The following is a 13,652-nucleotide window of genomic DNA, read 5'->3' on the forward strand; positions in this document are numbered from 1 at the left end:
TAATTTTTTGCATTTGTTGCATGACAGCAGCTACAATTGGACAGACATACATCAAAATCTCCAGTAAACCCGCACACTCGCAAATATGCATATTCTCGGGCGCGTGTAAAAATTAGCAAGTAGATGAAAACACCAGCTTCTCAGTACAACTTCAGAAGTTCACTCATGCCCGGAGATCTCCTTCAGTACACAACTTGCTAAAGCAGTAAACATATATAGAATAAGCGTCGAATGCCTATATAAACCAAAGAAATTATCAAGCCACAACAAATACAACAAAGGATTTTGATAGACCGACAGAGTTTCCAACTGGTGGACAAAAGTCTACGGACTATGGCTAAACGAGGCACTTGAAATCCAATTGATGTAAGATCACAACAGTGAAAGCCTAAATCCACAAATCTCGAGTCGATCAATATGCTCCGTAGCTGCTTGAGAACTATCCAAAGATTGGAGCACATTAAGTTGGATCAATATGCTCTGTTGCTGCTGCAGAACTACGAACGAGTTTTCTTCCTTATTCAACTGTGCAGTCCCATCGAACAAGTTTTCCTTGCTTATTGCTGAAGCTTTTCTCAGAGAGTGCTTTCACTTCTCCAGAAAACCTGCTTGCACAGCTGACACAAAAAGGCATAACTATGCCAATCATTGCAGCCAAGATCTTTTAGGCTTCAATTTCCTCACCAACAAAGATGGATTTTACTTCTTGACTGAAATGATTAAGCCAGTCTGAAAGAGAAGCAAACGGCAGGACGCCAGTCAAGGCTGGGATAATAAACCCCAGCATAGCATAAAATATCCACCGGCGAATCCAATATGGGAACCAAACAACTTCCTTGGTGTGAGATACTGATATAGGACCATGAAGAACTCGGTACAGGACAGATGGATAACAATTTCCAAGTAAATGGATGGAACAAAGAACCTCCCAGCATATGAGCCATATGTTCCCATCACCGCCAAGAGTGTTGGCACAAAACCTTCCAGCAAAGCCGCAAATAACTCCCAACAGAATGAAATTGAAAGTTACTGGCATATGTGTTCCAGCCACTGAAGAACGCTGGAATGCTAACCAAGCAACTGCCACAATCATTACTATGCCAAAACCCATACGTGTTGCTGCTATGAAATGACATCTTAAGAAGAGCAACCCGTAATTAAAGTTTGACACTGAATTTGGCACCCACCATGATTTAGATCCCTGCAAGAGAAGGCAAAAGAGAGAATTTTTCTGATTATCACACAGGTTTCTTAAGATTGTATTATTTATTGATCACTGATAAAAAAAAAAGAATACGAGATAGATGACGAGCTTACCCTCGAAGTGACTGAACACGCTGCCGTAATATCAGTTATTCTTTGGTATGAATAAATATAAGTTCCATAACCAAAGCATACTGACATGATAATCACTGCACTAACAAGAAAATCTGTGAGTGTCCTCAGTAGTTGTGCATGCCTTGTGTCCTGCATCTCGTTCTTCAATTTCTCCCCTCGGAAGGAAGCTTTCTGAAATCCCAAGGATAACTTCATCTTTTCTAACATGTGTGAGTAGGTGTTAAGTTCTAGTTGAGACTGTTTTAGTTGCATTTTTCTCATGCTAAGGCCTATCTCAAATTCCTTAAGCTCGTTTGAACGGGTTTGCTCTTTCAAAGATCTCTCAAATGCATCAAGGATCCGCTGATCAGCTTCAGTAGAAGATATGCCACGAGTGCGATGAGTCAGCTGCTGATTGCCACCAGCATAAAGAACAAGCTGATTTTCTACTGAGTTCAAAATGTCCTGCTTGATTTCCTGTGGGGGCTTTTGTGGACCACCAGTGCTCAACATGCTTGCAGCTGCAGAGTCTTCATGCTTAAAAGAACATTGAGGAATAGGACATTGTTCATAGACAGGCATCTCATTAACAAGATGAAGCGTCGTCAGTGTGCTGCTGAATGATTTCTCGAAATTTCTCATAAAACTGTCTAACTTGTCGCCATATATCTACACAGATGATAAGTGAAAGACATATCAGGTATTTTAGTAACAACTGAGCTGTGTGATGATAAAGGGAATTAGGATTACATTTCTCAATGATTCCTTCACCGCCGATGTACAGATCTGCATCGAAAATCCATACTCAGTTTCAGACTTAGTTTCGTAGATGTTTTAGTCAAGTTGTAGTACACTAACCTTCGAAAGGAGTGCAGGTTGTAATCTTTCCCCTGAGCGAGTCTTCGTATTCACAACCTGCAGTCAATGAAGGTTCCTCCTTATTGACCTGAACAAAAAAACTTAACACATGTACAAAATATGACATGATCATGCTAACGTCAAGTTGTACGCGGGTGAATTGGTGAAATTATAGGATATGCTTCAGTGCACTCTGTGTGCATTGATGATGTAGCTATGCATGTGAAATCGAGATTGGATGAACAGAAACAGATGACTCATTGTGAGCATACAATCGTAACATAGTTAATAGGAAGGGTATGAGAAAAGGACAGCACACATGACTGCAACAATTTTATGTGGTTGGCGGTCACTGTGAATGTGAATTTGCAACGTAAAGCTATGTGTGATTTTAAATTGGTTAGCAAATGTTAATGTTGCAATGGTAAATTTGTTACTATTTTTTGTGGGAAAGCCCTGCAAAACCCATACGGGCATACAACAATTATGCGCAATTTCTCTCCTCTTTGATCCCATAATCAGTGAATATGGTGAACGTCTGAGTTTTAGCACATTGCTGCTTCCATGTGATTTTGAAACAGAAATGAGAGATTCTCATCATCACTAACTGTGAAGAAGGCACAAGTCATACAGAAGGGGGGTAGCAATTAATTTTGAAGACCTGGGTCGATATTGAAGTCATCTATCGGCCTAAACAGGAATCTAACTAATATCCATTATCCAACATCCTGAAACAATGACAAGCAGGGAGCTAGTATCTGGAAACTAGCAAACGAATTAGAAACCCAAACTTGCGAATCACAAGCCAACAGAAATGACAAAAAGCATGGCCATTTCTCTTCCCCCTCAAAGCAGGCACCTTTCTGTGCCCGTATCATCACATTTCATGCGCCATCGCTCAGTACAAATTAGAACCGCAAAACAAAATTGATTTCCGTAGTTCACGTTACGCCTCTTTACGGTTTGCAGCTATGCCTCGCCGGTAACAGGATCGCAAATGAGCAGAACGCTTAAAAAAGGAGTAAAAATAAGGACATGAACATCCGTCGAGCCCTCCCGACCCGTGGAATTGGCACGCACCTGCGCTAGGACGGCCGCGAATGACATCCCCAGGGGCAGCGCGAGGTCGTCCTGCACGCCGGCGCTGCCCCCGCCCTCGCCCCCGGACCCGGACCCGGCGGACAGGGTTGGCTCCTGCCGCCTTCGCCGCAGCCGGAGCCGAACCCCCCTGCGCAGACGGGTGGTCCGGGAGGCACAGCCGCGCGCGGAGGAGGCCGACGCCGCCGAGGAAGATGCAGCGTCGTCGGCGCCGGAGGGGTCGCCGGGTTGGTGGGGGCAGCCCGTGTCCATCTCGGCGGGGGTTGGCACCCGTTCTGGCCTCTCTCTGCCTCTCTGGGGTGTGTAGCTTTCTTCAGGCCGGCCTGGTGTTGTGATTCGGTTCCGTTTTGACTTCCTTCGCTGGAATTTGGAAGGGTGGTGACGCCGTCGGGCGTGGGAACGGGAGAATGGGGAGGAGCGTCGAGGTGGCGTGGGAAAGGAAATTTATTACGGAACGGGAATTAGCCGTTGAAGTAAAAAATCAGGGAAACTTTTTGGACAATTCGAAGAAAAAGTTTTTTTTTTTGCTGCTGAGGTCGGAGAGCGGCGCACACGTCTGGCTGATGGGATGGGCCGGCTGGTGCCTCCCCGGCCCGATGAGGACGTACGACGCTGGATCGCGGGCCGACGCACGGGCAGGCCAGGCCGCTCGACGACCGAAGAAGAATTGGGCCCGCATGGAAACGCATGGAAACAAAAAAAAATTCGCAATTGGAGATGCGGGGTATCGATCCCCGTGCCTCTCGCATGCTAAGCGAGCGCTCTACCATCTGAGCTACATCCCCCGCTACTTGAGATTTTCCATTCATATTTTACTTCAACTAAAATTTCAAACTTTCAGCTGTAGCCATTAACTGTGTATTACGAGTTGGGATGCCATGCAAGATATGTGGTCCAGGAACCAGACACGCTACAAAGGCACAAGGAGAGTTACAAACCATCACTCTTTTCATTGCCTATGCAATAGCCAATACTAGGGTCACACATATCACCACCGTATATTATGTTTGTTTATTACACGATCTCATGTGAGCCGCCTAAACAACAAGACAGCACGCGTTGGTATTACTGGTCATCCACAGCTGAAAAATGTTGGGGGAGGGGGGGCTCCCTGGGATTCTTGAGGTAGGGGAGCTCCAGCCCCCCCCCCCCCCCCCTCCTCCCACGTTGGATCCGCCCCTGGCGGGAAGTAGCCGATGGTCGTCTCGTTCACGGACACCCACCATTGTTGCTGACCTGGAGCCTTGTGGATACTCATGGTGACATGGGTACATTGTCGTATGTTATGGAGGAGCCACGGTTGATGAAGTTGGTGCGTGATGTTACGTGTTTGAACGAACCCAAGGCACCGGAGGTTGAAGCACTTTCTCTTGCCACGCCATCGTTCTGCATGTAGTGTGGGTTTTACTTTGTAGAAGATCAACTTTAATTTATTAACTATTGTAGAACAAATTACTCTGTTATAAGATAACTAATTGTTAGTTTGTTACGTACCGAGTAATATGTACTGAGTAATATACGTAGAGGTTAGGGACTATAGGGTTGTCATTTCCCGTAGAAAGAGCTGTTAGCATGCATGCACAAATACAATAAGAATTCTGTTTGGCACCTTCGTGTATCATCATGTGCCTGGTGGTGTGTACGATGGACCAGCTAACAAGAGCATGTATGTACCATAAAGCCGAGCAATCTAGTTGGTGGTATCTGGCGGGAATTTTCCGGGGCGACCGCTCCAATGTCTACCCACGGTTCCGAAGAATAGGAACTGTTCCTCTAGGACAGCTGCCACTCCTATGCCATTCTTGCTGACAGGGATGGCGCTCAACCTGAATTTTATGGCCTTAGAACGAGGGGTGCTTCAGGGTCGGTTGTTTGCGTATGTAAACGCAGTCATGCACACACACACACACTCCCAACATTTTATTCTCCGAGGTTTGGCTTTGGGCGGGAGAGAAGATATATCGTACTTGGACTCTTAAGTCTGAACACCTGCATGCGTTCGCGGCTCCTCGTCGTCACTGTCGAGTTGTCGCCTGCGTCCATTGTGTTCAATGTTTGACCGCAACAGGCGCAGCAATTGTATGCACTGATGCAGGCGCCGTCGGCGTCACCTCACGCATTATTCCCCTCACGAGTCACGACCCCGGTTGCTCGCGCGTTATCATAGCGGGAGAGGGGGAAAAATAGAAACGAAGAGATGGAGATGCGGGGTATCGATCCCCGTACCTCTCGCATGCTAAGCGAGCGCTCTACCATCTGAGCTACATCCCCTTTTCTGTATTAATTTTAAATAATGTATATATTATCAATAGAGACTCCAGGTGTGTCCGCGTAGGCTGCGCGTACGTATCAACTTTTGTGTCATCCACTGCACGCGGGTACCTGGCCTCGAAGCACCTGCATGACGAGTTGACGACGCCCAAAATCATCTCCTGCTCAGTGCTTTCCATCATTTCATGTGGTGGTCATTCCAAGTGCCTCGAACTAACCCGGCGGCAGCTGCACGTACGCACTTGGCTTGGATATTCGGCCGAACAAACTTAACTCAAAAGACGAGCGCGGCCCACGAAGCTTCGTCGTCCTCCCGCGCGCGGCCGGCCTGGCCTACTCGGTCGACCTGCTTTGCATTGGCTTGTTGTTCAGAGAGGAGCATCTAGCACGCAATTCCACAGCGGTTTCGGGAGCTTCAACTTTAATTTGCAGAGGGGAAAGGCAGCCCAACAGCAAAGCTCCCGCGACGCTGCTCCAAGCTCCATCATTCAGGTGCAAGGCAGCTGGCTCCTCCTGGGCGGGCGGTTGAAAAGGCAGAAATCCAACTGCTGTGGGCCCTGTTTGGTTTTGGGTATCACAAATAGCACACGATTCCCGAGAAAAGAATTTTGCATGCATAGAGTACTGAATGAAGTTTATTTGCAAATTTTTTTCACAAATATGTGTAATTTTTCGAGACCAATCTAATGACGGTAATTAATCGATGATTGGCTACAGTAATGCTACAGTACCAACATCTAATCGTGCAGTCAAAGACCTCATTAGGTTCGTCTCGCGAAGTAACGCAGGGTTGTGGAGTTAGTTTTACAAACTGCCTTCATTTAATACCCCTAATTATTGGTCAAAATTTTTATGCTACTTGTGCTATCCAAACCAAACAGCGCCGTGATCCGAGCCAGGCGCTATCTCAGCGCGGCTCCGACCTTGGGCCGGCCGGCCGGCAGATCCATCGTCGTTTACCGAGACGGACTCCGGTCTCCGGCGACTGAAAGATTCCTTCGCCGGGGCGGGTATGCTAGTCTGGTCCAAGCCGCGGACGCGGTGGCGAAGCTAGAGCAAACTGAATCTTATGGATGCACGTGGAGTTGAGCTGTGAGGATTCATATATATGATGGAAAATATCTCTAACCACACTATTTTTTGCAAAGTTTTGTTACTACCTTATTACTACCTAGTACCTTCACCCCGCGGACGTGTCCGTACGTGCTTCCCCGCGGTCAAACCGGCCCCGTGCGGGAGTACGTACTGCCTAATACGGCGTCACCGGCCAGGCCGACCAGCTGGAATTGAAATCAAGTCAAGATGGCAAGCGCTGTGTTTAGTTCCCACAAAAACCCCCACAAAAACATCACATCTCCATCACATCGAAACATTAAATATAGCAAATGACTCATGCATGGAGTACTAAATGTAGGTAAATAAAAAAACTAATTGCATAGTTTTGATGTACGTTGCGAGACGAATCTTTTGAGCCTGGTTAGGTCATGGTAGGACAATATCTACCACAAACAAACGAAAAGTGCTACAGTGCGCTATAGTGTATTTCCCCCGCGCTACAGTGTATTTCAGGGGGACTAACACACAGTGAAGATTGACTCGGGGAACGAAAAAGGAGGCAGGCAGAGTGCACGCATCGGCCCCATGATTGGAGTGCGCTGCTGGACGCCGGAGCAGCGCCCGCGCACGGCACGCCCCATCTTCTCGCTCGATCCGACGAGGCCGGAGGCCGATTGCGAAGCTGCTGTCGTCCAGAGGAGGAGGAGACGTACCAGGTCGCCGGCCGGCAGGCGGCAGCCAAGCGCTTGGGTTTAGTCTAGCCTTTACCTGAGTAGCCAGGTCGGGACTCGGGAAGCGCCATCCGGGGAAGGCAAGCAGTGGCGCAGTGCCCCTCTGCCCGTCTGCAGCCGTACCACGCCCGCAGGGAGAGTAGTTGCCGCGGCACAATTATTAATGCTACACGCTTTCCCCTGTTTGACCACGAAATTGGATGCAAACCACTGCGCTGATTCCGAATGAGAGTTTCATTTCATCGCTGCGTTTTTAATGTAGTGACAAAAGAAATAATGGATGGAGAGATGGAATGAGTTTCATCTAAATTGAGACCATGTGTATTATGTTTCTAAGATAGCTTGACTTTTGCATGTAGATATGTAGCTTAAGGCCCGGTTTGATTCCAAATAAATCACCTACTTATAAGTCAGGTGACTTAAAACTAAACTAGTGACTTATAAGTCAGGGGTGTTTGATTGTTAAGTGACTTAAAAGGTGTGGCCCCATGTGGAAAAGGGGGACTTATAAGTTTTAAGTTGGGGTGGGGCTGCTTAAAACTTATAAGTTGGTGTGGGCCCCATGTGGAAAAAGGGGACTTATAAGTTTTAAGTTGGGGTGGAACTGCTTAAAACTTATAAGTTGAGGTGATTTATAAGTTAGGGTTGTTTGGCAAATTAAGTCATTTTTTCACTTTTTAGCTTATAAGTAAGTGATTTATTTGGAACCAAACAGGGCCTAAGAAACAACAAAATATGAAGTACTATAATGGGATCATATTGCACTAACGATGGCCTTTAGCCAGTAAATTTTGCACTCAGGGGTATCTGTAGAAAATTGCTGATCATGTCTACATTTTTTGTTTTTTGAGCAGTTCATGTGTACATTTTTAGACAGCACCTAGCCGGGGGTGTCCATGTTTCGCTCGCAAAATTTGGTAGGTGCATAAACACCCTCTGGTCCACCTACAAAAATTGTTGATTATTTGTGCGCTGTGAGACATCACCACTTATATATTTGAATTCAAGAGATGTGTTTTGGTAAATTATTTGAAAGATGTCTTCATATGTTGAGTTTTCTATTTGAAATGGTCATTTACATTTCAAATATTTGGTGTATGTCCACCTGGTCTTCAAACATCTAGGTTCAATTACTTTTCAATTGTCACTGTATTGTTTTTGAATTGTGTCCAGTATATTGACTCTTAAGCTTTTTTGCTCTGTAAACATATGGTATTACTTACATGAATGTGTGATTAATTAGTTCTCCTTTTGCGCCACACAACCTTGCAAAATCCTTGATTGAAACAGGGATGTTATTATCTCACTAATAAACTTATACGATGATTTCACGTTAGACCAGACCAATCCAGGATTCTCGGCACACCATGCATCTTCTTTTCTTCCACGTGTGGACAACTGGATAGTGAACACCGGTAGGCAGTGGTAGCTAGCAGTGTCACTAGGGCCCCTTCATTCAGAACGCCCGGGCGTCATCTAGTGCAGGCACACTAACCCTTTCTCTCTCCATCTGTCAGAAAATCTCGAGGGCCTGTTTGTTACCACCCCATAAAAAAAAACATCACATCAAATATTTCGATATATATGGAGTACTAAATAAAATTTATTTACAAAATTTTTTGTATGGATGGGCTGTAAATCGCGAGACGAATCTAACGAGCCTACTTAATCCATAATTTGAAACAGTGATGCTACAGTAATCATCTGCTGATTATTGATTAATCATGGATTAATTAGCATAATTAGATTCGTCTCGCGATTTACAACTCAGCTGTGCAAAAAAAATTATAAATAGACTTTATTTAGTACTTCAAATTAGTAAGATTCCATCGAAAAAAAATTTGGGTTCACAGCCGAGCTCGCTCGCCGTCTATATAAGGACGATGGGTGCTCACGGCCTGTCCATCACCGCTTGTCTGCTTTACCTACCTCTAGCTTCCTCCCCGTTGCTGCATTTCTGCTCTTTCGCGCGATCTCCAGCTCTGGTTAGTCCCATCTGCCTTCATAAGTTCATATACACCTCCATCTTTTTTTCTTATTTTTTTGCCCCGGCTGATGATCACTAGCCAGCATCATCTTGCAGTAAAGGCATTGTTAATGTCGTCCGATCCATGCATATATTTCGCCAAGTGTTGATAGTACTCATCATGCATCTGATGAGTCATAAACTGTACATCAACCAAATTTGTTTCTCCGAACAAGTGGGGGCGGGCGGGTGAGATGGTCGCTGTTAATTTAAGAATCCGGGGATCTGATGATGATCCGAGCCTCGATACCGATTAGCGATTCTAGCATCAGTGTATGGTTTTTGGTCACCTAGCATCAGTGTAGTATATTTACAAGTCCTTGTTAACTAATTTGATACATAGAAGTTGAATAGAAGAACAAGTGGGTGATCAGATCGATCCTTGTTTTTCTTTGAAAATGCTGTGATCAGTCGTTGTTAATTTGACCCCCGGATCCCTGCATATATGTAATCGACAAGCAGGGACTTGCAAGCTTGGGAGATCGACAAGGGGGGTTTGATTTGTGGACCAACCGAACGCATGGAAGAACACCAGTCAGCTGCTCACGCCACGCCCGAGGCCGAGCAGCTGCCGCCGCCTCCACCGGAGCAGAAGCAGCAGCAGGTGGAGCTGGCGGTGGCCGTCGCTCCGGCTATGGCAGAGAACGAGGGCGGGCACGGCTCTGTGGCGGCGGCGGAGGCGGCGGAGACCGCATTTCTCGGCGGGCCGCGGCGGACGGGGCTGCACCTTTTCGTCATGAACATCAGGAGCGTGTTCAAGCTCGACGAGCTGGGCGCCGAGGTGCTGGGCATCGCCGTGCCGGCGTCACTGGCGCTCACGGCCGACCCGCTCGCCTCGCTGATCGACACGGCGTTCATCGGCCGCCTGGGGTCCGTGGAGATCGCGGCCGTGGGCGTCGCCATCGCCGTGTTCAACCAGGTCATGAAGGTGTGCATCTACCCGCTCGTCAGCGTCACCACGTCCTTCGTCGCCGAGGAGGACGCCATCCTCAGCACAGGCGGCGCCAAGGTCGTCGACGTCGACGGAGATGTCGAACAGGAAGATCCAGACCAGCACGCTGCTGTTGCCGCCACGGACCCGGAGAAGCAACAGTCAGCTGAAGAAGCCACCAAGAACAACGGCGACTCCAACGCTGAGCCCGGCGACGCGTCGCCGGGGCCGAGGGATGCGCCCCGGCCGTCGCCGGGCGCCGGAAGAGCGGCAAGAACAGGAGGTTCGTGTCGTCCGTGACGTCGGCGCTGATCGTGGGCGCGTTCCTGGGGCTGTTCCAGACCGCCCTCCTCGTCGCCGCCGGGAAGCCGCTGCTGCGCCTCATGGGCGTCAAGTCGGTCAGTCAGAGTGCCCACTGCTCACAACGGTTTGCAGATTTGTCGCTGCAATGAGCAATGCTTACATGACATGAGTCCTGATCAATTTTCAGGGGTCGTCGATGATGATCCCCGCCCTGCGCTACCTGACGCTGCGCGCGCTTGGTGCCCCGGCCGTGCTCCTCTCTCTCGCCATGCAAGGCGTCTTCCGAGGATTCAAGGACACCAAGACGCCTTTATACGCCACCGGTAAGATCACCATTGCTCTACTGCCCAAGCAATGGTGAATTCCGCCCAGCCTGAGATGCCTCAAATTCCGCCGTTTCCTCGGATGCGGTGGGTGTTTGCATTTGAATTCATCAATTAAGAGATGAGAGATTGGCACCAATGCTTATGTTTCAAGTGCTGTTTGATTGCAGAGTTTAAATAATAGCCATGGATTGCAGGGTTCCTTCTGCTGGCCAGGGTGGTGGCCGTGACGTTCTGCGTGACGCTGGCGGCGTCGCTGGCCGCTCGCCACGGGCCGACCGCCATGGCGGCGTTCCAGATCTGCTCCCAGGTCTGGCTGGCCACGTCCCTCCTCGCCGACGGGCTCGCCGTCGCGGGCCAGGTTAGCTCGCCTGTTCTGCGCTTGTGCTGCTGATATGCCACCGCCATGGCTAGCTTGTTGACCTCTCTGCTTGTGTGGCAATGCAGGCCATGATCGCGAGCGCCTTCGCCAGGAAAGATCACTACAGGGTGGCCGCCGCCACCGCCCGTGTCCTGCAGCTCGGCGTCGTCCTGGGCGCCGCTCTCACGGTCGTCCTCGGGCTCGGCATGCAGTTCGGCGCCGGCGTCTTCACCAAGGACGCTGCCGTCATCAAGACCGTCCAGAAGGGAGTTCCGGTAAGAATCACATCACACAGTGATCTAATCTCGGCCGGGTTACCAAGGTCTATCCAATTAGAGCATGCTAATTACCGGCTCACATCGATCCATGGCATGCAGTTCGTCGCCGGCACGCAGACGCTGAACACGCTGGCCTTCGTCTTCGACGGCATCAACTTCGGGGCGTCCGACTACGCCTTCTCCGCCTACTCCATGGTCGGCGTGGCGGCCGTGAGCATCCCGTCGCTGATCCTCCTCTCGTCGCACGGCGGCTTCGTCGGGATCTGGATCGCGCTCACCATCTACATGAGCGTCAGGGCCCTTGCCAGCACCTGGAGGTACTATACGCAGCCCACTCCGCCATGGACGATCCGATTCGCAAGCTCTAGCTACCGAATTGGGAGATTCATGGCCATCTAGCACGCGTCTAATTAATTAATTTGCTCGTGCGTGCAGGATGGGAGCAGCCAGGGGTCCATGGAAGTTTCTTCGGCAGTAGCGAGCAGTCTCGACCTTTCTTGACGACGACTCTCTCTTTTTTCCCTCACGCGTAGCCATACTAGTAGTATACAGTATACACCGTACCTATACCTACCTGTGGGTACATTATTTGTACCCGGCACGTGCTGTACATGTACACCTACTTATACAGTGTACACCTGTCCCGCACGTGTTTTTTCTGAAAACTACTGCACGTACATGTTCGTGGGTATACTTTTGACGGATACAAATACCCCGCCGTACTTGCTGACGTGTGTACACCGACGCTGCCAAGGATCACATATTTTTTGGCTGGCATATCGATCGATGTTTTATTTGGAGTTCTATTATTTGTGTTTTCTACAAACATGCATCATTGTTGCTGCTGCAAATATATAATGCTGAATATTCAGAACCAATAAACAAGAAGAGACTGAAACAGAACAGGCAATCACGAGTTACTAATTCCAGCAACATTTTCATGCACACACACACGCGCGCACACAAACCAAACGACCCTTAATTACTACAGATCGTTACTTGATCCAAGAATTACACACAAGAACAACAAAATGGTGCCATCTGAAGCCAAGATTACTCAAAAGGGGGGGGGGGGGGAACGAATCCAACACAAGAACAGGTAAAGACAGAAAAAATACGAGATCGACTAGGACAACGCGGCAGCTACGCCGGTGGAGCTCCGGTTGGCGCGATCCCACAGTCGCATGCATGTAGAAGTAGTAGTACGCGGTGAGGCGAAGGCGGCGAGGCATGTGGCCGGCAGCCAGGGGCCGTGGATCATCGTGGGGCGCGCCCATCAGACGCCCTTGCCACCTTGCTTCTTCTCGGGGTCGGCGGCGTTCATGCTGAAGCTGGTGAGCGTGCGGCCGCCGGCGCTGTTGAAGCTGAAGCTATTGGTCTTCTTGCCGGTGGCGGGCGCCCCGGTGGCGGTGGGTTCGGCGGCCGCCGCCTGCTGGCTCAGTAGCAGAAGCCCCAGCAGCGCCACGCCCAGCAGCGTCATGCGCAGCTCGCCGGACTTGGACGCCATCGGATACGATCGACGGGATTGGCAGGGATGGAAGTCTACGGTTTATTCAGATGGATCGCGGCTTGGTTATGGTGAAGATGCTGCGTTCTTGGAGCCTTTTATAACAGGAGATAGTGGAGCAGAGCGGTGGAGGGGAGAGGTTTCAGGGCCAGCGTCCGTGCTGCTGCGGTGTCGCTCAAGACTAGCGGATGCTGTGCGTTGGCCTGCTAAATTTGGAGGACCTCACCTCACATTCAGAACCAGGATCTGCATTGCATGCGTGGTTGGGTTTCAGTTTCAGACTTTTAATAGTTTCTTTTCGTTTAGAATTTAGATTTAGATGGCAACTGTATCGTCATCTGTGTATCCGTGCTGTCACTGTCACTGTCGTCAGAACTCGATCAGGAGGTACCAACGAATTGCCTTCGCTTTTTCTTTGCGGAGCAATCTAAACACATTTGCATAGCACTGCTTCAGACGATCAATGTCTGATGCGCTCTTAAAATTGGGAACAAAGATTGATATTGCCGTAGTATGTACTAGCAAGCTTTCTTGTTTGTTACAGAGACTAATGTCCCACGGGGAAGTAACATAGATGAACTTACACTGATCC

At 48.9% G+C, this 13,652-nt stretch overlaps 2 protein-coding genes, 2 non-coding genes and 1 pseudogene across 4 annotated transcripts; 1 reads left to right on the forward strand and 4 right to left on the reverse strand.

The window, feature by feature from the left end:
- Positions 1 to 86: 86 nt before the first annotated feature.
- Positions 87 to 3,682, reverse strand: LOC120709062 (protein CPR-5-like). The gene is made up of 5 exons (XM_039994577.1): positions 3,256 to 3,682; positions 2,176 to 2,232; positions 2,068 to 2,103; positions 1,318 to 1,986; positions 87 to 1,201 (listed from the first exon to the last, which is right to left on the reverse strand). Exons 1-5 carry the CDS (start codon positions 3,523 to 3,525, stop codon positions 665 to 667), a joined length of 1,569 nt encoding a protein of 522 aa, XP_039850511.1. The 5' UTR covers positions 3,526 to 3,682; the 3' UTR covers positions 87 to 664.
- A 303-nt stretch (positions 3,683 to 3,985) lies between these two features.
- Positions 3,986 to 4,058, reverse strand: TRNAA-AGC. The gene has a single exon. It is a non-coding gene; the product is annotated as a tRNA-Ala (tRNA).
- Positions 4,059 to 5,471: 1,413 nt separating this feature from the next.
- Positions 5,472 to 5,544, reverse strand: TRNAA-AGC. The gene has a single exon. It is a non-coding gene; the product is annotated as a tRNA-Ala (tRNA).
- A 4,295-nt stretch (positions 5,545 to 9,839) lies between these two features.
- Positions 9,840 to 12,293, forward strand: LOC120710815 (annotated as a pseudogene).
- Positions 12,294 to 12,631: 338 nt separating this feature from the next.
- Positions 12,632 to 13,104, reverse strand: LOC120710816. Its single transcript, XM_039996385.1, has one exon. The coding sequence runs from the start codon at positions 13,058 to 13,060 to the stop codon at positions 12,830 to 12,832; it is 231 nt and encodes a 76-aa protein (XP_039852319.1). The 5' UTR covers positions 13,061 to 13,104; the 3' UTR covers positions 12,632 to 12,829.
- Positions 13,105 to 13,652: the final 548 nt, after the last annotated feature.

Source organism: Panicum virgatum, chromosome 5K (genome assembly GCF_016808335.1).
Source record: "Panicum virgatum strain AP13 chromosome 5K, P.virgatum_v5, whole genome shotgun sequence".
NCBI lineage: Eukaryota > Viridiplantae > Streptophyta > Magnoliopsida > Poales > Poaceae > Panicum > Panicum virgatum.